At 36.7% G+C, this 27278-nt stretch overlaps 3 protein-coding genes across 4 annotated transcripts in view; 2 read left to right on the top strand and 1 right to left on the bottom strand.

Moving 5' to 3' along the window:
• kmt2bb (lysine (K)-specific methyltransferase 2Bb) overlaps positions 1-6470 on the top strand; it is a 60667-nt gene extending 54197 nt beyond the window's left edge. The window contains exons 35-38 of the mRNA XM_067366351.1: positions 152-259; positions 1369-1452; positions 2039-2168; positions 3690-6470. Of these exons, the coding sequence (XP_067222452.1) occupies positions 152-259; positions 1369-1452; positions 2039-2168; positions 3690-3965 (598 nt within the window). The 3' untranslated portion in view covers positions 3966-6470. The remainder of the gene's footprint in view (positions 1-151; positions 260-1368; positions 1453-2038; positions 2169-3689) is intronic.
• A 78-nt stretch (positions 6471-6548) lies between these two features.
• On the bottom strand, positions 6549-19175 carry igflr1 (IGF-like family receptor 1). 2 transcript variants are annotated; one of them, XM_067366352.1, is made up of 7 exons: positions 18987-19175; positions 18367-18553; positions 18019-18076; positions 17738-17900; positions 17020-17112; positions 9379-9510; positions 6549-9029 (listed from the first exon to the last, which is right to left on the bottom strand). In XM_067366352.1, the coding sequence occupies exons 1-7, from the start codon at positions 19075-19077 to the stop codon at positions 8707-8709; spliced, it is 1047 nt and encodes a 348-aa protein (XP_067222453.1). In that variant the 5' UTR covers positions 19078-19175; the 3' UTR covers positions 6549-8706. The 2 variants fall into 2 exon arrangements, with proteins under 2 accessions (XP_067222453.1, XP_067222454.1); XM_067366353.1 differs by having other exon boundaries at positions 6550-9029; positions 18028-18076.
• Positions 19176-19411: 236 nt separating this feature from the next.
• On the top strand, positions 19412-26582 carry LOC137005445 (G protein-activated inward rectifier potassium channel 3-like). The gene is made up of 4 exons (XM_067366356.1): positions 19412-19549; positions 21571-21788; positions 23424-24639; positions 25542-26582. Exons 2-4 carry the CDS (start codon positions 21624-21626, stop codon positions 25889-25891), a joined length of 1731 nt encoding a protein of 576 aa, XP_067222457.1. The 5' UTR covers positions 19412-19549; positions 21571-21623; the 3' UTR covers positions 25892-26582.
• Positions 26583-27278: the final 696 nt, after the last annotated feature.

Genomic DNA, 27278 nt, shown 5'->3' with positions numbered 1-27278 from the left:
AGGGGTTTAGACATAGATTTGTCTTGGAGAGTAAGACGTGATCTTATCTAGAAGCATAAGTTCTGTGACGTACATTTGCGTGCTTAAAAAAAAAAAAAGGGATCTTTTCTGAGTGAAATTGCTCACACCTACTCTGGTGTCTGTTTCACAGGAAGTCTACCTTTGACATGTTTAACTTCCTGGCGTCACAGCACAGACAGCTTCCTGACACCGACCTGTACGATGAGGAAGAAGATGAGGTTCTTCTTAAATCCACCAGGTCAGAATTTGTTACAATTTTGCTGAATGAAAGTTTTGTTTCTCTGATGTGACGCACAAACACGTAAGACTTACGAGAAAATTCTGATGGAGGTTCAAAGTATAACATCAATATGTTTTCAGAACTACAGCACTATATGCATGATGTAGCACTTGCTGATTTGTATTTTTTTTATTTTTTTAAAGTGCCCCTATTATGCTATTTTAATGGTTTCTAATTGTGTTTTGCAGTCTCCTACAACAGGTTTACATGCATCTAAGGTCAAAACACTTTAATTTTCTCATAATATACATTGCAGCACCACCTCATTTCTCACAGTGTCTGAATCGAATTTGATAAAGGATCCAGTATCTCTTAACCCCTCCTTTCTGAGAGCCTGCTCTGCTCTTATTGGTCTGTTGTGATTGGTCGACCACTTATAGCACATGTCAGAAAGAAAACGCTCATTACCATATCTGAATTTCAGCTCCAGAGGCTTCTTCAGTCACTTATATACAAAGTAATACAAATACAGAGTGGAATTGCTCTTTACAGTGCCGAAAACGGCATCTTTTCAACATGTCGACAACACAAACCAAACTCTTCCAGGCCTCAGCTACAGCTAGTGTTTGAGCTTCAAAGTAGATGTTGTTCATGGGCAGCCAATGAAGACATTGTTATGCTAATTTGTTACAACCCTACGTAGGTTCATGCAGAAAAGAGTTGAATTACTAATGACTCATTTCAGGCAGTTCGGTTCTTTGTTTTGGGATACAATAATGACATTTGTCATGCACTTTATCTTTGAAACTTTGCACACCTTACATTTAGAGACAGCTATATTACACACTTACACGCTGCATGAAATGTGATATATGAAAAAGCATAATAGGGGCACTTATAATAGGGTTATCCTGAGCACTAAAGTACAAATGCTTTTTTTGTTTTTCTGTTGTTGTTTTTTTTGTCATGACAATGTGCTCTTCATATTCATTTCCCCTTTTTTAAATTTTCCACTTCTTGTAGTTCCGCTTTCTGGGCTAATTCTGCCAGTATTGACCTTTTGGGTTGATTTATTATGAAACCGTTGCTTGGTTCACGTGATGAATAAAATCAATTGCACTTTACAGACGTGCAACAAGTTTGGAGCTTCCTATGGCGATGCGCTTTAGACATCTGGAGAGGACATCTAAGGAAGCGGTTGGTGTCTACAGGTGGGTTAACAGTTTTAACCCTCAATTGAGGAACTGAGTCATAGTTTCAGTTCTTCTTTAATCTTTACGTTTGAGCAACATCCGTAAAAAAGATTAACAAGTCTTTACATTTTGCAGAAGTCAAAATTGCATTAGCATACCATATATGATGATTGCACCAGTCGCACGAAGGAAATGTTTAGCTAGTGTGTCCAGGTGATCTCCCAATAATAAAAAACCCTGATGACGTGGCAATATATAAATGTTATTCATTTTAAGAAATACACGCCCTAGGATCTGCTGGAAATAAGTCCTTTTTATCCCTATAATGATGTACTAAGGTCTGGAGTCCAGATGATGTCTCTGTGGTTTATATTATAAATGTGGAGTGTTTTTTTTCCCACAGAAATAGTCTTATTATCTTTGCAATACATTCTTCAACTCTTTGGCATTGTCTTCTTTTGCTTTGTTGTATTTGTAATAATAATGTGAATGAACGTTTTGCCATCTAAAGTTTCAAATATTTTTCCTCCCAGTTTCTTGGTTGTGTTTCCAGTATTTTATTCAAAACAATTCACATCCCCTGTAACTGTAATTGTCGTCATAGGTCTGCGATTCACGGAAGAGGGCTTTTCTGCAAGCGGAACATTGAAGCAGGGGAGATGGTCATTGAGTATTCAGGCATTGTTATTCGTTCTGTTTTGACAGACAAGCGTGAGAAGTATTATGATGGCAAGGTAAGTTGAAAGGTGGCATGTTAAAATAGATTATTATTTTTTAACTCTCAGCCAATTACCACCAGGTTAAACAAGAGAATGCATTTTGGGTATTCATATCCATCTGTTTTTCCCCCCGTTCTCTGTTATATGTAGTAGTATTTTATATTTAATTTAAATATTTAATTAGTTAATTTAGGGATCCTCCTCAAAATCTAAAGAAAATTAAGAATTCATATTTTGCCTATAGAAAATTACCTATACCTTTGCCTATAGAAGCATTACTCCAGTCTTAAGTGTCACATGATCCTTCAGAGATCATTCTAATATGAAGTTTTGCTGCTCAAGAAACATTGTGCTGCATAATATTTTTATTGAAACCATATGTTTTTTATTCCTTTGATGAATTGAAACCAAATTTATTTGACCTTTAAAATTAACTTGTATAGATGTTTTTTAATGGCAGTTTTGATCAATTGAATGCATCCTTGCTGAATAAAAGTATTAATTTCTTATTTAATATTTTGATTTTTCCTCATAATTATTTTTAAATTTTTTATTATACTTTATAATCATATGTGACATATGCTGGCAAAATGAGTCACTGTGAGCAAATTTTCAAAAATGAGTTATTGTTATTCTCACATTCTCTATTTAAAAAAAAAAAAGATGTATGATTTGTTGGAATCTGACAAAAAATTAAGTTGATAGTCAGCAAAGTCAGTTTTGAAAGAAAATTTCTGAAGGTTCTCAAGTCGTGGCCTAATGGATAGAGAGTCGGATTTGTAACCCAAAGGTCATGGGTTCGAGTCTCAGGTCCGGCAGGGATTGTCGGTGAGGGGAGTGAATGTCCAGCGCTCACCCCACCCTCAATTACCACGACTGAGATGAGACCCTTGAGCAAGGCACCGTACCCCCAACTGCTCCCCGGGCGCCGCAGCAATGGCTGCCCACTGCTCCGGGTGTGTGTTCACGGTGTGTGTGTTCACTGCTGTGTGTGTGCACTTGGATGGGTTAAATGCAGAGCACAAATTCTGAGTATGGGTCACCATACTTGGCCACATTTCACTTCACTTCAAAATCACCTAGCAACCATACCATAAAATCCATGGCACACATAAGACCCATTTCTATGCGCGTTTATTCATCAAGAAGCGGGTAGAGAAAAACTGCACTTTTCATGGACAGAGGAAAGGTACTCCTCTAAAAAAACGTACAAATAAAGATACTTTTAGATGCTTAATTGCTATTTGGATCATTGGGATCGCTAGACGAGGGCTTAATGAACTAATTTTTGTTTGAATCTCAATTTCAATCAAAATTGACATTTTTCACTTGTTTTGCCTGTAGCTCGAAATTAGCCCATACGCATTCTGACTCATTTTGCCAGCACAGGTCGCAATTTTATTTATGTCTTACATTTATATTGTTTTATTTTTTTATTTATCATTACATAAATACATCTTTTGGGTTCACCCTGTACTATATTTGTGTCAGACTTTGAATATCTTACGCAACTCTTTCCTCTGCTCTTCCTACCAGGGCATTGGATGCTACATGTTCCGCATTGACGACTTTGACGTCGTAGATGCCACGATGCACGGAAACGCAGCGCGGTTCATCAACCACTCCTGTGAACCAAACTGTTACTCTCGAGTCATCAACGTGGAGGGTCAGAAGCACATAGTCATTTTCGCCTTGCGCAAGATCTACCGTGGAGAAGAGCTGACCTATGACTACAAGTTCCCCATTGAAGATGCCAGCAACAAGCTCGGCTGCAACTGTGGAGCTAAGCGCTGTCGACGCTTCTTAAACTGAGGATGAGTAATGGAAAAGTTGCTGTGACAATGGAGCTAGATGGGTAAAAACAATGGGCCGAGACTTGATAGGTAAAGGGGGTCTAAGCAGAGGGTTTCAAAGCTTAACAGAGTCACCTCTTCAATTTGAAAATCCTTTAGTTTAAAAGGGCGATTAACTTTTAAACAGCTGTTGTGGAGCCATTGTCCTTGAATCATAATTCCTGCCGACCCATAGACCATTCAGTCCAGTAAAGCAGATGACGCATGATTGGTAATGTGTGGAAACATCATGGCCTTTCATGTACATTGCATCCTTTGTGGTTCACTAAATGTTTTATCAGGATAGTAGTGTTTTTGAAAAGAATCCTGGTCTCAGTCATAGCAGTTTTTTTTTGTTTTTTTTTAAAACCAGTTCATAACCAGTTCAAAAGAGTTGTTGTATATTTTGCAGCAAAATTGTGACTACTTTTAAATTATTCCTGTAGGTGTTTTATGCTTTTTTAAGGCTGAATAGAAATGGCCGCTGCCAAGATTTCAGAGCATTCTGTTCCTGCAAATGACCTTTTAAATCTCAAACGTCCGTTTTCTTCGAGCCAAACCTAAAGTGCTGGATTCTCAAGATCTGAACAGAATCGTCTCTGTGCTTGAGAAATATTTCAGTGCGGACCACATAGTTTGTAAAAGCTTAGCGGCAGTGAAGATACTTTGTAAAAACGTGCACATTACCAATGAAATGATGTAAACACATTAATTCAGATCTGCATCTGTCGATTTTATTTTAACTGAGAGAGACTCGCACTGCTCAGGACACATTATAAACCCCTCAGTATAACTCAGTATCCACTCCTTGCGCATGGCAGTCGGCAACGGACACGTTCTGTTGCGTTTCACCGATACATTGTTGAAGCGTCTAGTGCTCTTCTCATCAGTGACAGATGTTTCGCTTGAAAACCCCTATAATCTTTTCAAAGGCTTTTATTTTTAACATTTTCTTTTCGATAATTTATTTATCATTGCATTTTTATAGGCATCTCAAAACACTTTCTGTTTTTGGTCTAGAACTGTATAGGTGGTTTTTAAACTTGATGACCTCATGGTGCTAAGTCAAACATAAGTCCTAAAGGAGAAACTGCATACTTCCTGTTTCATGTCTCGTTAGAAAACCGGTACAAGAATAGCAAAACCAGACTTGCTTTCTAACAATATGCCCATATATGTCCATGGTGTTTTCAAAACCCATTCCGAATACTCAAAGAGCAACGTTTTAGCATGTTTGTGCTTTTTTTATACCTCTTGAGAGCCTTGTGTCGAAACAAAATCATGCCTGGAGAGTGTAGAAGTATATTGGTGTTTCTTTTCATCGTGTAGTAGAGGACACTACTTAAGCTAATCGTGACTAACCGCATCCTCATTGCGTCACAGCTTTTAAAGGTGTGATGACACCGTGGATTGTTCCTGCAATAAAATCATTTTTTGCCACAATTGCACATACAATTGGAGCTCTACATTTACTGCTTAAAGTGTCCTATAGATGTAGGACCGATGTATACTGTTGACTTACAGAATCTATATATATTTATAGAAGAGTTATTGAAAGTTTTTCAGCAGATGGTGGCACTCGGCACCTTAATTTTCCTTGAAAGATTTGGAGTTGTTTATCATATTCATGTAGGAAAAATCAAGCTGGTGCCATCGTTCATCGTATAAAAGATTGTTCGGACTGTAGGAGCGTTCTATTTATTCCTGTTTGTCTTTATGGGAGTTTATACCCATAGGTCTGTGCTTTTTGTATGTGACCAAGGTCTTATCAGAGTTTTCTTCAGGGTTTTTTCTTTTTCTTTTTGTTCTTTTAAACCTTTTTCCCGTTTTCTTTCCTTTTTTAACTTGAACATTGAGGATGAGTTCTTGCAACGTGGCCTTTTATACAAGGTGATGTTTTGAGCCAGCTGTTTGTTTTAAATGTCTGCTTTTTTTATTTGGCTTCCTCAAAGGAGCAGTTCCCTTCGCCTAAATCATGTTATCGTTTCCTCCTTTTTCTGTTTTGTGCATTTTTGTGTGAGGTGGAGATCTCCATCAAGAACCTGAAATTTAGTGGATCTCAGATTTTAATCAAACCACCCCAGACTTGCAAGGATTCTACCTCAAGCTGTTCAGACAACGTCAAGTAATACTAATGCAAAACTAGATTTGCTTGGTCTGTTCTGTCATGCAGAGTTGGCTTGTGTGCAATGAAGGATGCAAAGCACTAGTCAGGACCTCCTGTGATGATACGTATCCCAGAGCTTCTTGGGAAAAGAAAAATCTGTCTGTTCTTGTGTAGGTTATTTTAAAAAACAACAACAACGTTGTGTTGAAAGACTTAAAAATTAAAAAAAATAAAAATTTAAAATTAAAAAAAAAAAAAAAGTCTTTGCTACCTTGTACAAACGACCCCTAAGTTTGTAAATAGTTGTATACATATTTCTAAACCTGTTTAATTTTTCTATGCACTTTTTTATTTATAATGTTTTTGCTTAATAAAGATGTACAATGTTTGAACAAAGTTCAAGATTTATTGTGTTCTTTGAGATGAACATATAAAAACAACAATTGTGCATCACTAATAACTAAATATATTGCTTGTGGCCAAATCCTGTCAAGAAATGAACTTTATGATGTCAAAACTTGAAATATTGGTTTGCCAACAATTCTATCATTTAATATATATAATGCTTTATAAGGACTCTATTTTAGGAATTGTAGTAGTAATTTAATATTGACATGCTGTTGAAACTAAACCTATAGACTGATAAATTAGAGTGAAGATTTCGGAAACTACGAGGAAGGAAGGAGGGTGGGGGGATTTCCTTTCTTCAGCTTCCATCTGAACTCCAGCCACACATCTGTTAGCCATTATGTTGTATGTATGCTGTTACCCAGTATGCATGCTGTTTTCAGTCAAAACAACTCTAGATGTTAACATACAATGCGTCACGTACAAAAATTGTATGCTTTACAACTTGTCTTTGAATACTGGAGTTAAATGTGCAAAAAATATAACACAATCTATATACACGGAAAAAAAACTTGTAGGATTTACTTGATGATAACACATTTTAAGTAAATTTTACTTCTGCTTGGTACAACGTACCTGTAATTGTCAAGTAAAATCTACTTACTGTTGATCTTAACGTTCATAAAGAAATTAAGTAAATATTACTTAATTCTATTTGTGAAATTAAATATAATTAAGTAAAATCTACTAGCTAAATTAAGTAAATTTAACTAAATTAACTTTTTACTCATAACATTGAATTAAACTATGCTTTTGAGGTGTATGTTTTAAGTATGCTTATTATGTAAATAATACAATAGAATCATGCCAGATATACATAATAGAAGTAATGCACAGAGTTGAACAAGGAGACTTCAATACTTGGTACACAATACACAATGACGGTAACATTCGATAGATAATTGTTTAGTATGAATGTGTCATTGTAAGTAGAAAATGAACTCTTGTGGAATTCTTCAATACTGGTCATAACTGTGTAAAGTCAGTTACATAAAAAGGTAGAATAGTCTAATCTGAATATGAAAAGTAAGACTGATTAGCCCTAACTAACTGCTAGTTAATTAAACTAGAACTTAAGTCCCAGTCTTAGCCTAGAGGCTAAGTTTATGCAACCGGCCACAGATGTCACAAAATTGCAAGTTACTAAACCCAGCAACAAAAGCAATGATAAAAACGTGTAAATACAAAAAAATAAATGATGGGAACAACAGCATCTGAAAAGTTAAACTTAAAGCTTAAATATCCGTGATAAGAAATTCATTCCTGCAAGCTTGAATTGAGTACTAATGTAGCGTTTACTTGGTTTTTTGAAAAAGAATTTAAAATTTTGAACGTTTACATGAACGTTTTCATGTAAAAACTACATTTGTTTTTTTTGTTTTTTCTGTAGTATTTACTTCACCACAGAATCATTTTGTCAGTGTAAAGCCGAGCACACATTTAACGACTAGCTAAAACATTCTAAGACTGTGCTCAACGTACAGCGATTGTTTCCTACGACTGAAGCAGATTTATATTACTTACACCTGAAATTTGAACACCGACTGTAATCGCCGACTGAACGCAACTGGCTCTGACTGGACGCGTTTGAGCGCGATCAGTCATAAGTATCAATTTACATTCATAATCGGCCTTACAATCGTTAAGTATGTGCGCGGCTTAACAGAAACACTTTTATGATTTCATCAAAGTGTGAAATAATCACGAATTGCAATGAGAGTGTGTTAAAGGTGAGGTAAGGCATATTTCAAAAACACTGGAAGTTAGTCGGCCGACACCAACAACAAACGTGTAACCAATCAACATTGGGGCATATGACAGTTGAGGAGACAGAATGAGCAAGAGGGAGATTTGAAGAAAAACTGCAGAAAGAGAGATGAGACAATACAAAAGAGCTCAAACGAATATCACTGGAATGAAGGTTTATAACTGGGCAAGCGCTTTAGGACCAGTGTTAAATGTTTTCCAGCGCTGGAGAGAGCTAAGCGCGAAGGCCTGAAAACAGATGCGGAGGCTGCTGTGATTCCCTCGTCACATGTGAGTAACACTGGGTTTGAATGTCATTGATTATCTGTGCTGTTGGCGACTAACAACAAATTCTTGTTTGTATTTACTCTTGTGTACTGTAACTGAGCTTACCCCACGGTTAAACAATACAATATAAATAAGTATAATACTGCTTTGTTTTCTTAAAATAACACATTAATTATTCTTCAACACCAGCAGGGAGCTTTGCCAAAATCTCCACGGCATCATTGCGACCGATAGTGGTTAACAGCTCAGCGAGGTGTCCAACGGTCCAGTCTGGATTCTTGGTGACGACACCCTCCAAAACAGCGACGAGGGGACTTTTGTGATCCTTCATGGAATATGCATAATTGATCCAGGCAAAGGAAAAAGAGCACTGAGCAGCAAGGTGACGTGTATTCTTAGCGCCAGAGATGTCTGGGTCTAATACCAGCACAAGCTCCTCAAGAACATCCAGGTTGTTCAGCACGGTTTTCAAAGGCTTACCCTGGACCTCAGGAGCTATGAATAGAAATGAAATTACACTTTATTTTGATAGTTCACTTTAGCATTAACTACTTTGCAACTACATGTCAACTAACCCTTTAATTTATTATGCTGGAGTTAGGGTTAGTAGAATAAGTTGAAATGTACTTGCAAAGTTACTTAATGACTGGTAATGACTGCTAGTTAACATGTATTTGCAAAGTTACTTAATATTAGTAGAATGTGGACTTTCGAAATAGAGTTACCAAAGGAGGTGTTTATGGAAAATCCCCACCTTCTCCAAAGGAAATTTACTGTGTAAACACTGGAAAGGAGTGGTTTCACCTAGGGTCAACTCAAAGTTAGTTTGTTTTCGTATGCTCACCTAACAGATACGCCGATCCAGTCATGTGATCATTGTCGATTTCTTTGATGATGTTGTATGAGATGGTCTGTTCATATCTTTCCTTTTTGGACAGGCTTTCCTGATCAGCTCCATTACAACATTGTTGAAATTCTGTTAAACATGAGAAATTCTTGTTTTTCCCTTCCTTTAATCTTGTGCAATGCATATTGCTTCAAAGTAGCACTCAAGACTTTGTAATGTAGCAGTTGCAATAATGTAATACTAAGAAGAAGAAAAAACACTTAGATGTGCACTCTTAGAAGATGAGGTTCCTTAAAGTGTTCTGTCAGGCGCTTCATATGTAGAACTTTTTAGGGGTTCATTTTGTGGATTTAGTTGTAATTTTTTATTATTATTTTTTTTTAATTCAATTACATTTCATGAATTAAACAGCTCATAAACATACTTTGTAAGTAAAAAACAACAACAACAAAAACCCTTAAACAGGAAAGTATTAGAATGTATCTTTATATAGAACTATTTTGGTAATAAAGGTTCTTTAAAGGGTAAGTTCACCGAAAAATGGAAATTCTGCCATTAGTTACTCACCCTCATGTCTTTCCACACCTGCAAGACTTTCGTCCATCTTTGGAACAAAACTTAAAATCTTTTTGATGAAATCTGAGCTTTCTGTCCACCCATTGACAGCTACGCAACTACCACTGTTGACGCTTCAAAAAGTTCATAAAGAGATCGTAAAACTAATCCAAATGAATTGAGTGGTTTTCTGAAGAGATTTGATCACTTGATATTATAAACAGATTAAATTTAGTCATTCGTATATATATATATATACTTTCATCAACGCGCACATCAGTTGTGGTAAACGGAAGCTCAAGCATGTTTGCTTGACTTGTGCGAGAACCAGTGAGGTTCATTTTTGTGTTATGCAGCACATTTGAGCTTCAATAACCAATGAGGTTCATTCTTGTGTGTTACACAGCACGTTTGAGCTTCAAGAACCAATGAAGTTCATTCTTGTGTGTTACGCAGCATGTTTGAGCTTCAAGAACCAATGAGGTTCATTCTTGTTACGCAGCACGTTTGAGCTTCAAGAACCAATGAGGTTCATTCTTGTGTGTTACGCAGCATGTTTGAGCTTCAAGAACCAATGAGGTTCATTCTTGTGTGTTACGCAGCATGTTTGAGCTTCAAGAACCAATGAGGTTCATTCTTGTGTTACGCAGCACGTTTGAGCTTCAAGAACCAATGAGGTTCATTCTTGTGTTACGCAGCACGTTTGAGCTTCAAGAACCAATGAGGTTCATTCTTGTGTTACGCAGCACGTTTGAGCTTCAAGAACCAATGAGGTTCATTCTTGTGTGTTACGCAGCATGTTTGAGCTTCAAGAACCAATGAGGTTCATTCTTGTGTGTTACGCAGCACGTTTGAGCTTCAAGAACCAATGAGGTTCATTCTTGTGTTACGCAGCACGTTTGAGCTTCAAGAACCAATGAGGTTCATTCTTGTGTGTTACACAGCACGTTTGAGCTTCAAGAACCAATGAGGTTCATTCTTGTGTGTTACACAGCACGTTTGAGCTTCAAGAACCAATGAAGTTCATTCTTGTGTGTTACGCAGCACGTTTGAGCTTCAAGAACCAATGAGGTTCATTCTTGTGTTACGCAGCACGTTTGAGCTTCAAGAACCAATGAGGTTCATTCTTGTGTTACGCAGCACGTTTGAGCTTCAAGAACCAATGAGGTTCATTCTTGTGTTACGCAGCACGTTTGAGCTTCAAGAACCAATGAGGTTCATTCGCGTGTGTTAGACAGCAGGTTTGAGCTTCAAGAACCAATGAGGTTAATTCTCGTTTGTTACACAGCAGGTTTGAGCTTCAAGAACCAATGAGGTTCATTCTAGTGTTATGCAGCAGGTTTGAGCTTCAAGAACCAATGAGGTTCATTCTAGTGTTATGCAGCAGGTTTGAGCTGCAAGAACCAATGAGGTTCATTCTAGTGTTACGCAGCACATTTGAGCTTCAAGAACCAATGAGGTTCATTCTAGTGTTATGCAGCACATTTGAGCTTCAAGAACCAATGAGGTTCATTCTAGTGTTATGCAGCACATTTGAGCTTCAAGAACCAATGAGGTTCATTCTAGTGTTATGCAGCAGGTTTGAGCTTCAAGAACCAATGAGATTCATTCTCGTTTGTTACACAGCAGGTTTGAGCTTCAAGAACCAATGAGATTCATTCTCGTTTGTTACACAGGTTTGAGCTTCAAGAACCAATGGGATTCATTCTCGTTTGTTACACAGCAGGTTTGAGCTTCAAGAACCAATGAGGTTCATTCTAGTGTTACGCAGCACATTTGAGCTTCAAGAACCAATGAGGTTCATTCTAGTGTTATGCAGCAGGTTTGAGCTTCAAGAACCAATGAGGTTCATTCTAGTGTTATGCAGCACATTTGAGCTTCAAGAACCAATGAGGTTCATTCTAGTGTTATGCAGCAGGTTTGAGCTTCAAGAACCAATGAGGTTCATTCTAGTGTTACGCAGCACGTTTGAGCTTCAAGAACCAATGAGGTTCATTCTAGTGTTATGCAGCACGTTTGAGCTTCAAGAACCAATGAGGTTCATTCTAGTGTTATGCAGCACGTTTGAGCTTCAAGAACCAATGAGGTTCATTCTAGTGTTATGCAGCACGTTTGAGCTTCAATAACTGAGGTTCATTCTTGTGTGTTACGCAGCACGTTTGAGCTTCAAGAACCAATGAGGTTCATTCTAGTGTTACGCAGCACGTTTGAGCTTCAAGAACCAATGAGGTTCATTCTTGTGTGTTACACAGCACGTTTGAGCTTCAAGAACCAATGAGGTTCATTCTCGTGTGTTATGCAGCACGTTTGAGCTTCAAGAACCAATGAGGTTCATTCTCGTGTGTTATGCAGCACGTTTGAGCTTCAAGAACCAATGAGGTTCATTCTTGTGTTATGCAGAACATTTGAGCTTCAAGAACCAATGAGGTTCATCCTTGTGTGTCACGCAGCACATTTGAGCTTCCCGAAGAGGTTTGTTCCCATGCGGTTGAGCTTCTGTTTATGTTCACTGATCAATGTTTATATGCAAATAAAAGCCTAAACTCAATCTGTTTATTATATAAAGTGATCAAGTCTCTTTAGACTAAATCACTCAATTCATATGGATTAGTCTTCTGCCCTATAAAGGCAAAAGACTTTAACTCGCTTGAATGTGGGAACTGAAAAAAATTACTTTTTTTTTTTTTGTTTTTTTTTTGTTTTTTTTACTGAAAATCTGGCAATTAGATGTTTTTAGTAATGACATTTACTAAGTTTCAAAGCCATCTCAACCATCATTTTCCTTCCAGAGCAATGGGCCATTTGTTTTACCTACACTTTTATTCAGGTATTGTTTGTGTCAGAAGTGCTTCAGTGACATGTATAACACAGGCTACATCGTAATTTAATCGCTGCAAACTTTAATGGACAATAAAACAAAGGCAGGATACCGTACTTCCAGGCCACACAGTAACTTCTAAACAATGGCTAAACAATAGCAGTAACTCAATTTGAGCATTCCAAAGCAAAGGCAAAGAGCGATAAATGGTGTTACGGTGTTCTGCCTTGGTTTCTGCTGGGCTTTTGGAACTTACTGTTAGGACAACCCATTATTTTCTTGAAAAAAAACAAAACAAAAAAAAAACAATGGAATTTATTAAAGATACTTATCCTCAAGATAAAGGTCTTGAACGTAGGGCTGCACGATAATGGCTAAACTTATGCTCAAAATCATAATCACGATTATTCTATCAAAAAGAGTAATGTAGTTATGGCCATTTTGCACGTTCTTTACCAACCTGCACGTTCTTTACCAACCTACACTTCACCCAAAATGCCTGTAGATGGCACACCGACTTCATTTAACCAACTATGAAAACTTCGTTAGATGGTAAATCAATACAAAACACAGTTTTGGTGAGCGCTTTGTAATCTAAATGGTTAAGGACTTTCTAAAATGCTTAACGTGAAAAACGCTTAACGTGGCTTCACTAGTATTTACTTAAATATTTTTCTGTATAGTATACTTTATTAGTATAGTGTTTACTAAGTTTGGTCTTTTAATGTCACTGTCTTAGTACAATAAGCCACGTTAAGAGTTTTCTTTATGGGAGAAAAATGCTTCATTAAACATCTTGCGTTCATATTCTGGGCTCATCTGCTTTTCATAGTAGGCTATGCTTTATTAGTATGGTGTTCACAAACTCCTAATATTATTTCCAATAATTCCAAATTATGTTCATTTTCCCGATTGAATTGTCACACAGGTTGCAAAAGTGCATTCTGCAAACAGTAAAGTGGAGATCCGTGTTGCATTTGTTGAAATCCATCACTGAAGGTTTGATCATGGCAGATTTAGTAACACAAATAGTACAAGTGGCTTGCGAAGAAACAAAGACTGGCTGTATGACACTTTCATTGAAGCAGAATTTCGCTGTGGGGATCGCTAAACTCCAGCACACGTTTGTTTTCAGATCATCAGCGCTTCTTCCGCATTTAGAGGGATCGCTGGCACAGAGTTGCCAGATTGCACAGATTAAGTAAAACACCGGCAAGAAAGTATATCCTTTACAGGGAAAAGCTCTATTTGGGGGATTTAAGCTCTTTGCATCTGGCAACCATAAGCATATCCCAAAGAAAAAACACGCTTTCAGGATAAATATCGTGACGATTATTTGTAATCAATCGAGAGAAGCAGATATCGTTATCGCAATTAAAATACGACTAATCATGCAGCCCTACTTGAGCGTCCCAAAAATAACAATAATTCATTTGCAGCCAAAAATGAAGTGACTGCCTTTTGCCTATATAGAGCAGTTTTACAATCTCCTTATGAACTTTTTGAAGCGTCAAAGTGGTAGTTGTGTAGCTGTCAATGGAAAAAAGCTCTCCAGGTTTCTTCAAAAAGATTTGTGTTCTGAAGATGAATGAAGGTCTTATGGGGTTGAAACGATATGAGCATTTTTGGGTGAACTAACCCTTTAAAATTGAGTCAATAGCGTTCTACTGAACCCTATTGAACCTTCCTTTTTCCTAAAACTGTGAAGTGTGTAATCGCTGTACTACCACTGCAATCACCAACAGGTTTACAAAAAGGGATTGCTGTTTCATACAAGTTTCCAAAACACTCACCCCCATATTATATATATTTATATATACATATTTTGAGAGAACACATCTTGAAGTAATCAGTTTATGAATGGCTTACTTGTGTTTGTCTCTGTATGTCAGCATCTAAAACTAATTACATACATTTCAGCTTTAAGGATTTAAAGTTGCGTTTTAACATATTACATCAATCGTACTTGTTTATTTTATTTCTTTGTTTGCGTGGAATGAATACTGATTTTGCATTTGGCAATATGATGAAAGTCTTTATGGTAATAATTTACATTTATATTTGATTAACCTTTTAGCCAGCACCCCCGCTTTTGGAAAATCCCAAGAAATAACATACCCAAACTAAAACAGATACAGCTCATGAACCCTTTGCACTAAAAGCACAAGTAAGGTCTCATTTGAAAGCAGACACTTTGCAGTTTATGGTAAATAATTAATTATTGTCACAATGAAGAAAATAGTTAAAAATAGCTTCAAAGTTTTGAAAAGTTATTAGAAATGTATTTTTATTAAATATATTTATGAAAATAAAAGTGAAGTTGGCCTTGTGGCAATCTAGAAATGCACTGCAGCTAAAGCCACATGTCTGACCATGTTATATTTCAAATATGAAGATGATAAGTTTAAAATTCTGAGTTTTATTACATGTTTTTCAAGACCATGTCATGAGACTTTATTTAGAAAGGACCCTAAAGTGTTAACTGATGTTTATCTATTCAAGTGTATTGTCTATATTGTTTTTGTGGCGCTTACTGCCCCATTCAGTTTCAGTCTCCCCTGAACACATTCACACCTCTCTGGCCTGCTTATGGCTCTAATTATTATTTTCTTTTGTCTCTATTATAATTACTGATGTTCTATTCAAGATGATTTAATCCCTCATTTCATTCACCAAACTTCTCACTTCACCTTCTTTCGAACTGTATCTAATGCCCTTCTTGGGAAAAAAAAGAGAGAAAAAAGTGAGCTTTACGATTCAAAATTATTTATTTACATTAGCTCAGAACAGGTGCTCCAAACTTTGCTCCAAACTTATTAGTCGATTGTTTTAAATAACCTTCTGTGACGTGGTGTGGCTTCGGATCAAAAATCAGACAGAAAATATATAATTTAATGCTATTCTGCACAATGAGAAAAGCTATCTCGATTAGCATTGCATTATAAATATAATCTACTATTATGAATACCTGACATGGCGTGAAGAACAGATAAACCACATATCGTCACAATCGTGTATTAATTACTTTCAAAAGTGACGTTCTGTATGTTTATATCAATGATTATAGCGATGTCTGGTAGCCTCTGTTAGTTCCTTGTATGTCACATGATCTCCATCATGTGTCATAATTGTGGACTAAGTGTGCACAGAGCGCCCTCCGGCTGCAGGTATGAGTTGAAAACACAGTAGTCAGTGTATACAGCGCTCATATGACGACAACAGCGCGTTTTGGGTAAAAATTTAATAAATATTACTCCTCTGTATAGAAAATTGACATAAACGTAAGATAATCCATCAATATTTATCCAAATGTGGATGCTTTTAAGCTAAAAGCCCTGAGGGATGTTATTTTGTGGAGTTTTTTCATGATGATCTCACAGAGTTTTTTTTCTCAATGGCTGAGGCTGACGCTCATATTTCAATGAAAAGGTAACAACTCAGTTTCTCATATTCATAAGTCCTGACGCATATTAACAAATAACGGTCACTATACGATGTTGCGAATAAAATAAAGATTAAAAATTGAAGCTCGAGTCTTAGATCTTTTTAATGATGTATAGTTTGTCAAGGTAAGGTTTGAGCTAATTTAAACAAAGAAGCTTCGGTGCGTCGGCGCACCAGTACAGGTTAACCTAAGGCCCCATCCACACAGAGACGCGTTTCAGTGAAACCGCACAAATTTTTTATCGGATAGGCGTTTCGTCCACACGGATCCGTGAAACCGGTATTTTTTGAAACCGGGTCCCAGAGTGGAAAAATTTGAAAACGCCGGCTTGGCATTGTCGTGTGGACGGGGCAATCCGTATATTTTCTGAAACGATGATGTCATCACCCCACGTGCCGACCCTAGTCAGACGCGCTAACACCACAAAACACCACCAACAACAGCAATAGCAGACTCTACATGCTTGTGTTCGTGCTGCAGAAGCTACTGAACCAAAATAAAGTGTTATTTCTAAGCTTTGCTAAAGTTTGTATTCAGCGCGCAAGGTTTATGCGCATGCTCCAAGTCTTCTTTGCTGCTTTAAGTGCATTTCTGCGGCAGAATTACAGCGCCACATAATGGTCTGGCATGTATACTACATCGTTTTGAGTCGTTTCAGTGGTTTCGTGTGGACGCATATATTTTTTGAGACGAGGGGAAAAAAAAGAACGGTTTAGGGTAAGCTCCGGCTTCGTGTGGACGCTACGTCAAGACATGACAGGAAACATTAATATTTATTTAATTTTGGAATATCCTCCAAATGTTTCTTCCTGCGACTGACCTTCATTGAAATGTTTAGTCCTCCTCCTTTTGATGACCAAGAACAGACATAGCAGAGTGAGAGTGGATAAAATCCCTAAAAATACATAGATCCCTGCAAAGATGCACAAGAAAAAACAAACAAACATCAATTTTGCTTTTGTTTAACACAATCTATTTTTCTTTCTCTCATGGTGTGTGTTTGTACTAAAAAAGGCTACTTGTAAACTAGACATAGATGCAGATCAACACCAAGCACTGAATACTGATATACTGTAAATATGTACTCTATAGTTCAAAAGTTTGGGTTCAGTAAGTATTATTTTTTTTAAGAAATTAATACTTTAATTCAGCAATCATGTATCGAAGAGATCGAAAGTGACAGCAAAGAATTTTACATTGTTACAAAAACGTTCTATTTCAACTAAATGCTGTTCTTTAGAACTTTCTATTCTATTAAAAAACAAAACAAAAAAAAACATGTATCAGGGTTTCCACAAACAGATCAAGCAGCTCAACTGTTTTCAACACTCATAAGAAATGTTTCTTGAGCTCCAAATCATTATATTAGAATTTCTCAAAGATCATGTGACACTGAAGTGAAAATAATAATAATTAGGTATTTTTGACCACAAATGCAGTCTCGCTGAGTATATTTCTTTCAAAAACATTTTTAAAAAATCTCAACTTTTGAACAGTAGTATGATAAATTGTAGAAATAAAGAAATGCAAAACAATACCTGTCAAATCTATGGCAGAAGAGGAGTTTTGAATGGTTTGAGAGGAGGTTAGAGAGGGTTTTTGAGAGGGGGTTTGAGGCAGAATTTGATGGGGTGTTGGAGAGGCAGGCCTACTTGAGTTGGAAACCGAGTCAGTTATTGTGGAAGTCTTTCTCATCACAGTCTAAAGAAAAAAAAAAAAAAATGTTAGCTCATTTAATATCTCTCTGCTTTAGATGAGAGAACACTGTTGGAAAGGGAGAGCTAACTCGAAGAAAAGTTAATATAACAATCTTTATTACTGGTATTACTTTGGTCGGCAACTGCTGAGGGATGCATTTTCCACTGAAAACCTGCTCCCTGCAAAAAAAAAAAAAAAAAAATCATAAACATACAGGCTATGTCAATAATTATAGGAATAATGATGTGTGGTATACACGGGCTACGTAATGGGTAATCAGAACGATACCATAGGACTCGCTTTCGCTTTTCAAAACTTTAATTATCAATAGTCTTCTTGTTAAGATAATTAAGTCTATCTTAGTGTAGGTAAAACAACAACAACAAAACAATAGGCTGCAGACAAAACTAGTAGTAAACATGTTAAATAATAATAATAATAATAATAATAATAATAAAGTAAATTGTACCCTTGTTTACAGCAGATGGTATCAGTTGTGCTGTTGCATGCAATAAACTGTGTCGTCAAACAAGAATGACATTTTTGGCATTTAATGTGAGATCCGTCATTAAATGTTCCATCCCTGCAAGTTGTGTGAGAAACGCCGACTTGGTGTTGCTCGTCAGACCAACCGCAGTTCTCAGTAAATTCGGAACCTGTCGTCAAAACAGAACTATGAGTAAAATGTATTATTGTTTATTGTTTTTCAAGTAGCCTATGCTTCGGTGGTTTTCAAAAGTTAAAGCGATTATAAATGTGCGCATTTTCGTCGGTCACTAGCCTATAGGCTAAAAAGTATACTTTTACAGAAGAAGAGTTATCTTTACGAACGTAACCTACCACCACTAAATAGCGATCAGTTTTGTAGATAACAGTAACCTTTATTAGCGTAGCCTATAGCCTATATTTGTAGGCTACAGCACAAATATTTCATATAAAACTCGAATGTTTTATTTGAAAGTCTTTTTGATAATTGACTAAAATATTTGCTTTGGGCGAAATCAAATTGCGCCACGAAAATTACCTTTACATATAATTCTCATCCTGTTTACACGTAAATAGCCTAATGGACGAAGAGACGAAACTTACCTGCTTGCTTGTGGTATTTAGTTTCACATGGCTGACAGTCATGCCGAGTAGAATCCCAGAAGTTCCCATCTATACACTTTTTTGAAGTCATTTGGCTGATGTAGTGTAGCTACTTTCCTTTGACGTGATGTCTGCAGACTGTTCTGACCGACTGTAGATAACCAGATGCCAGTTGAAAGGGAGGAGGAGTTGGTGGGTTGTGAACTTATAAAGCAACGGAAAACACCTTCCTTATGTCTAAAAATATATTTATACAAGATATTTTTTTTCTCTTAGCATATTAACATTAAATGCGTTTGCTTATTGTCATATTTTCATCTTGTTTTTCAGTCTCAAAACAGTTAATCTGATAGAGAGCTAATCATGTTCATGATATGGATTCCAAGGGCGATATGACATTACTGATCTGTCTCTGCTTTAGTCTGTTGAGACACCTGGATTAAGATAAGCTGATCACGATTAACTTTGATGTCCACAGTCGAGACATCTAGGATGTTCTCAGTTCTCGCTTGTGAGACCTGCTGCCCAATGTCCAGTGCTGTTGCTGGAATCACACTACTTAGGTAAGACAAACTTCTTTCTTCGTGTGTTTTTCTTTGATAAGAAAAAGAAGTTAGCCTACATACAATTCTCTATTTTGTTTGGGCCGTGTCCTAACTAAAGGCGAGGCAATAAGATTGTAGCGACAAGCAGTCCACACAAGACGCGACTAAATCAATGAAAAATACAGCCAACCAGAAGAGCGAGAGGGCGGCCTCTCTTGGGAAGTGCACCGCAGCACAATATATGGATGAGTAGGCTAATAAAATTCATAAATATTACACAATTTAAACATTAAAGTACATCCTGAGTGACTGAAACAATCTTTATCATAGAATACACTTGTTTTTTTCACAATGAGTCGACAGTTTGAACGTTCTTGTGCCCATTTATTTATTTTGATTATCTGAGGTGAATCCGTGGTTACGTTACTTTCAGATATATCGCGGCGTCGCGTTTGGACACTATGTTGCATTTTATTTTTCAGAACAAAACATTTGTTTAAACATGTTTTTCTGCCTTTTTTATGCCAAGGACCACAGAATATGTTTTTGATTGATCACTGCAAAAAAATAAAATAAATAAATAATAATAATAATAATAACTTAACTATTATAGCCACATAAAAAAGTACAATGTAGGCTACTTATTGGGTTCATATTGAATTTCAAAACACTTTTGCTGCTATTGAGGTGGGATACGGGTAAGTTTAAGGACAGGTTTGGTGGTATGGGTAGGTTTAAGGGTGGGTTAAGGTGTGGGTCAACAGTGTAATTATAAATGTAAATATAAGTACAATGTAAAAATATGTATGTATACAATAAGTGCAATGTATCAAATTATTAATTTAAATGTAAGTACATAGTAGTTAAGGCCACCTAATATAAAGTGGCACCAAAAGTTCTTAGTCAAGTTTTTGTCTTGCTTTTTAAATCTTAAATCAAGGTACATTTAAGTCTTGATTTCTGAAAATAATAATAATAATCAAATTGATTGAATAATCACATTGAGTTTGTGCTTAAAACAAGAAAAAAAGTCTGTCGGTGTGGTCAGAAAAATAAACTTCATCTAAAGGGAAAATATGATTTGTCTGACTGCATTGGAGGATATTTTAAAGCATACATTTGCTTAATTTTGATACATTTTTTGAAAACAAGACGATACAGAAGTTGTTTTACTAAAAAAATAAAGTAAATGTTTATTTTTAGATATTTGTAATGGAAAACAAAAACACTAAGCAAAACAGTTTGTTTGTTTTTTGTTTTGTTTTTTTTGCAGTGATTAAAGGTATCTTTACACAGCCAGGTTAAGGTTGCTCTGTGCCTGCACAAAATTCAGTGTAAAGATCAAATACTGGATAAAAGCTAAACAAGAAAACTATGCTGGCTGTGAACCACCTCATCCTCTATACACAGTAAAAACATTGGGCTATTTTATTAGCCCAACATTTTTTAGTGAGTAGTATCAAAGTAGTTGCAGTAGTGTTAATGCATTTATCCCACCTCTGAGTGTAAAGACACCTAAATGCCACTTCAGAAGTGTTTCTGTGCCACCATTGCAGTGAAAATTTGGTAGAATTTTACTTGATGTAGGTTTTTGCCTTTTAGCAAAAAAGGCACTAAAAAAAATGCAGCCTCAGCAGCATTTATCAGTTCAGAAACCCACAAAACTACTAAAAAACGCAAGCAATCACAAGTTAAACCTTTGGTATGCCTTCATCAGAGTAAAGGTTATTGGAGGCTCATGTAAGCATATTAATGTCTGTTTCCTGGTATAAGACGCGATCCTGCTGATCAAGCAGATGAAGAAGCTTAGAGCTGTCTGGCTGCTTCCTATCAGCCCATCCTTCTTGGTTCACATCCAGTGCATATATTTTCCTTTCTAAATCATTTGACAAACATTTATTTAATAAAAAAAAAAAAAAAAAAAAAAAGTGTAAAATGGAAGTATTTCTCTAGCAATTAATTGCACTTAAACAGTGAAATCGTACATACATTATTTCATACAATAGAGAAACATATGACAATCTCTTCTTTTTGGCTAGGTTTTGGAACCAGATTCACTTCCTTAGCATAAAGTAGTGCCATATTCAGAACCATGCTGAGTGGACAGGACAGAAGCGCTCCTGTCACAGATGGCAGAGGGACCTCAGGTGATGCCAGGAGCAGACCAGCAACAATCAACAATCTAAAGCCCAAATCCAGCTTTGTTGTGTTGAACAAACCTGGAGATGGAATACGCCACCAGATGTACACTTCCACAGTGGGTCAACACTCTCTCATAATGAAACCTCACTTTCAGCTGTTGTCATCATTTACTCACTCTCACGTTGTTCAAAACATGACTTTATTCTGTGGAAAGAAAGAACTAAGATATTTCTCAGTAAAAATGTCCCTTTTTTGGTATCACTTTACAATACGGGTGCACTAATATACATTAATTCATGCTTAACTACTGCACAGATAATCATGTTTTAATGTATGACTCATGAAGAACTAAACCATTAATTAATGATTACTGCATCAGCAACTAATGAAGTGTCTATATGATCAATAGATTAAGTAATATATGAATTGTTATTAATTAAATTTGTCATAATGTATTAATTCCTTAATAACATTTTATTAACTAATAGTGTAAGTTAACGTGTTAATTATCACAATGAGTTGAAGCCATGTACTTCAACTCCTTTTTTCATAAAATGAAAGTCAATGGGGTCCAATTTTGTTTTCAAACTATTTACTTTTGTTTAAACTGTAGAAAGAAAGATTATTATTATTATTATTATTATTAATAGATTGTCATTATTTATGTTCCAAACATAGGTTTGGAATATATTATAATGACAGAATTTTCATTTTTGGGTGAACTATCCCTTTAAGTCATTCAATATCTTTTTTTAGTCTTTTTTGGAGCACTAAGTGAAACCGGTTCTGTTTACACCTGGTATTAAGATGCGTTTTGGCCAATCGGATTACAAGTAAACGAGGGAAACACATACCTGTTTGCACCTGGTATTTTACTCTGCTCTTTTGTCCACTTTTCAACCACTTCTGTCCTGATTTCTTCGAAGGGAGATGCTATGGGTGGATAAATGTATGCAATTTTATTTTTTTTCTCAGATTTTTCTATCTAATGGACAAAATAAGCTTGTGCAATTTACATATGAGCTCACCCGGAGACGACGAAAAAAAATAGAGAAAGAAATGGTGAAAGAACATAGTGCTTGGTACGTTTTTCATCTTCAAATCAAACTTAGATCTTCAAACTGACAAAGATTAAATCCTATCTGGCTAGCGCTCTTTCCATGATGTTTACGCATTAAAGGGTTAGTTCACCCAAAAATGAAAATTCTGTCATTAATTACTTACCCTAATGTTGTTCCAAACCGGTAAGATGATCTTTAATCTTCGGAACACAAATTAAGATATTTTTGATGAAATCTGAGAGGTATATGACTTGTCCATAGACAGCAATTTAACCACCACTTTCAAGGTTCAGAAAGGTAGTAAAGACATCATTAAAATAGTCCATGTGTTTATTAAACATTTATGATTATTTTCAATGTTGAAAACATTTGTGTACTTTTTTTTCAGGATTCCTTGATGAATAGGAAGTTCAAAAGAACAGCATTTATCTGAAATACAAAGCTTCTGTATCACAATATTACTGTTTTTACTGTATTTTAATTAAATAAATGTAGCCTTGATGAGCAGACGAAACTTCTTTTAAAAAAATCTTAGTGGTTCCAAACTTTTGGACTGGACTGTATATATATATATATAATATAACATTTCTGAGGCTTGACTGAATTCTTCAAAACTCCAGTACAATAATAAAAGTTGCTACAATGACATTTTCAACTGAAAATATTAATGTCATCATGTTCTTTTCCAGATACTCCCTCAGAGCAATAATCAACCATATTCAACAGGTGTTAATCCCCTTCCTTTGCCGGACATCATGACAAGCCAGGCTTCCAAACCATGTGTGTCCATGCGCCGCCACAAGAGCACCACAGATTTGCCATACAGCCCACAGCGTGGGTATGTCCGCGACCAGAGAACCTCTATCTGCGCCCCCACCGAGGCTGAGCTGGAGATGATGAGGCGTTGCTCCTTACGTGAGGCGAGCGTTCGTCCATGCTGCCGCCATGCTCTTAGCGTTCCCAACATGGCAAGCCAATGCACTAGCCCTCTGTGCAGCACCCCATCCCGCAGTGCCCTCGGCACTCCTGTATGGGATGTGGAGTGCAGTTCTAAAGCACGCAACAAGCTAATCGAGAACGAGAGCGCGCAGACTCCTACTTACCCCCCGGAGCTTCGCGAGCAGTGCCGCTACGTCTCCAAAGATGGGAAGTGTCGTGTAGACTTGGCATACATGGCCGAGAGAGAACGCTTCCTGGCTGACATCTTCACTTCATTTGTGGACCTTCAGTATAGATGGTTTCTCTTCGTGTTCATGATGTGCTATGCAGTCACCTGGTTTATATTCGCAGGGCTTTATTCTCTAAATGCATTCCTGCGTGGAGATCTTGAAGTTCCTGCTGACACTGACGTGTGCTACCCCAACGTAGATGGATTTGTGTCAGCGCTGCTCTTCTCGGTGGAAACACAGAGGACTATTGGTTATGGCGCACGCACGGTCTCGCCACGCTGCTACGAAGGTGTGTTTTTGGTCATGGCACAGTGCATTGTGGGATCCATGATCGATGCCCTCATGGTGGGCTGCATGTTCGTCAAAATTTCACGCCCCAAGAAACGCGCTGAAACTCTTCTTTTCAGTCGGACTTGTGTTGTGGCCAACCGTGATGACCGTCTCTGCCTTATGTTCCGACTCGGCGACCTGCGTGAGAGCCACATGGTGGATGCCAAAGTGCGTGCTAAACTCATCAAGTCTCGGCAGACGTCAGAAGGGGAATTCCTCCCGCTGGAGCAGTCTGAGATCGACCTGGGCTATGAGAGCGGCTCTGACCGTCTGTTCCTGGTGGAGCCACAGGTCATTCAACACACCATTGATTCCAGCAGTCCTTTCTGGGAACTTGGGCCAGAGCAGCTGAGGAAGCAACAGTTTGAGATTATTGTCATCTTGGAGGGCATTGTGGAAGCCACAGGTGTCTTTACAAACATATAGCCCACAGAGAAGTTGAGCAGTGGGGAGTTTGAAACCAAGCAAATTATTAAAGCGCTATAGTATAGGAACAACAAATTAAATGTTACAAAAATGAAACATTGCCAATTGGCACATTTGTGAATCTTACAGAAACCTGTCAGATTTTTTTTTTTTTTTTTTTTTTGAAAATAGGCTCAATTTCAAACTCTCCTAGAGTTAAACAGTTGAGTTTTACTGTTTTCAAATCCATTCAGCCGATCTCCGGGTCTGGCGGTACCACTTTTAGCATAGCTTAGCATAGTTCATTGAATCTGATTAGACCGTTAGCATCTCATTCAAAAATGACCAAAGAGTTTCGATATTGTTCCTATTCAAAACTTGACTCTTCTGTAGTTATATTGTGTACTAAGACCGACGGAAAATGCTAAGCTATGCTAAAAGTGGTACCGCCAGACCCGGAGATCAGCTGAATGGATTTGAAAACAGTAAAACTCAACTGTTTAATTCTAGGAGAGTTGGAAAAGTTCCTTTAAACTTCAACTTATTTGTTTATTTTTGTTTTTTTAAGCTTTATCATCTAATCTTGATATTTTATTTCAGCTTTATTTCAGTAGTTTTAGTCAACAATACTGGTTACAGCAAATGAGAATTACCATTAAAAAAAAAAAACAGGTAGTTAATGAGAATTTGGGTGGATGGATGTTACAATTTAATGATTTCAAATAAATTAATTAAATAATCATGAGATTCTCAAACATTAAATAAAAACTAATCTTCTGAAGTGGAGACTCAGCTCCAGTGATGTGATTTATTACAATACGGCGCCATCTTGTGGTTAAACTTAACGTTACTATAATAAGACATAATGCTTTCTCAGATCGTTTGACAACTTTGTTTTGACAGGAATGATGTGCCAAGCAAAGACGTCCTACATTGAGTCTGAGATTGAATGGGGAGCCCGCTTTGAGCCGTGCATGACATTGGAGAAAGGGGCGTTCCGAGTCGACCTGAGACGGTTCCACAGAACATATCCGGTGCCTCTTCCGCCGTGCAGTGCGCAAGATGCGCACCACCTACAGAATTTGCAAGTGGGAGTAGAACTCCAGGAATCTCTCAAAGAGAGTATTAACTGGAAATTGGGTGTGGACGACCAAGAAGATGACACCGTGAAACCACCAGGAGCATGTACTTTCCCTATCCACAACATCCAGGAGGAGCGAGCGTCAGAAGTCAACGAATGCGATTCTTTGTAGTTGTTATGATTGCGATTGTAACGCTCCACTATAGTTCATGCCATGTCGAAATTACCACAATGACCAGATTCTGACCAGTAAAAAGTTTTGACGTCCTCTTGCAACTTTGTAGGCTCTAAATTTTCTGAGAGAATTCCATTTCCCACGTGATGTTTAGCTAACGTTCCCATTACATTATGAAAACGTTATTTCGGAATATTCTCAGAACCTTCAGAACCTTCCTTTTCTTGGTTATGAAAACATTAAGGAATCTGTTTTATAATTTTGGAATTATTATTTCCAAGTATTATGAAAATGTTATATTTGAATGTTTCATGATGTACAGGCTAAATAACATTTATTTATTTTTTATTTTATTTTATTATTATTATTATTATTTTTTTTTTTTTGTGCTAATGTTTTGATGATACTATTAAAGACCAGATAAGAACATTGGTTCAAAATTTTAAGACAACCTTGATAGCATGTTACCCACAGTTCTAGTATTCTAATTGATTCTTATGAAGTTTTCTGAAGGAAAAAATCACGTACGAATGATGAAAATAGTCTGTGCCATATACGATTTTCTTGAAATATGTCAACTCTGACTGCCCAAAATCTGCAGACTGTAATGATTGGTAAAATAATCCTAAATTAAGTTTATAAATTGTACAAAAAAAAAAAAAAAAAAAAAAAAAAAAAAAAAGAAAGAAAGAAAGAAAAAGGATAAATATAATAGTGTGGAGGAGACCAATAGTTTCCACAAAGAAGTATGTAATATTTTTTTCTAGAAATTCTTGTCTATGCTGATTTAAACAAATAAAAAAATATATATATTTTACACACACACAAAAAATTGTTCCAGTACATTGTATAACATAATATTTCCATATTGTTGGTGAAATGTTTGGTTATTTTTTGATGTACAGAGTTGCAGTAAGCTATGATAATCATCAAGGTGGTGTTCTAATGGTAAAGGGTCTCGTCGCTAACAAAGAGGTCACATTCCACCCACCGTTGCCACCCCACAGCAATGTTTTGCCAGTTGAGAGACTAACTTCTTTCTGTGCATTATTTGACCTGCTTGACAGCCCCTGCTGGTTGATGTCGCAACTACACCATTAAGCATTTTCACCATTAAAGGGTTAGTTCACCCAAAAATGAAAATTCTGTCATTTATTACTCACCCTCATGTCGTTTCACACCCGTAAAACCTTTGTTTATCTTCGGAACACCAATTAAGATATTTTAGTTGAAATCTGATGACTCGGTGAGGCCTCCATAGCCAGCAATGACATTTCCTCTCTCAAGATCCATAAATGTACTAAAACGTATTTAAATCAGTTCATGTGAGTACAGTGGTTCAATATTAATATTATGAAGCGACGAGAATATTTTTGGTGCGCCG

This window comes from Chanodichthys erythropterus, chromosome 17, assembly GCF_024489055.1.
Source record: "Chanodichthys erythropterus isolate Z2021 chromosome 17, ASM2448905v1, whole genome shotgun sequence".
NCBI classification, from domain to species: domain Eukaryota; kingdom Metazoa; phylum Chordata; class Actinopteri; order Cypriniformes; family Xenocyprididae; genus Chanodichthys; species Chanodichthys erythropterus.
Note: the sequence above shows the minus strand (reverse complement) of the source record. Positions and strands in the feature narration are given on the sequence as shown.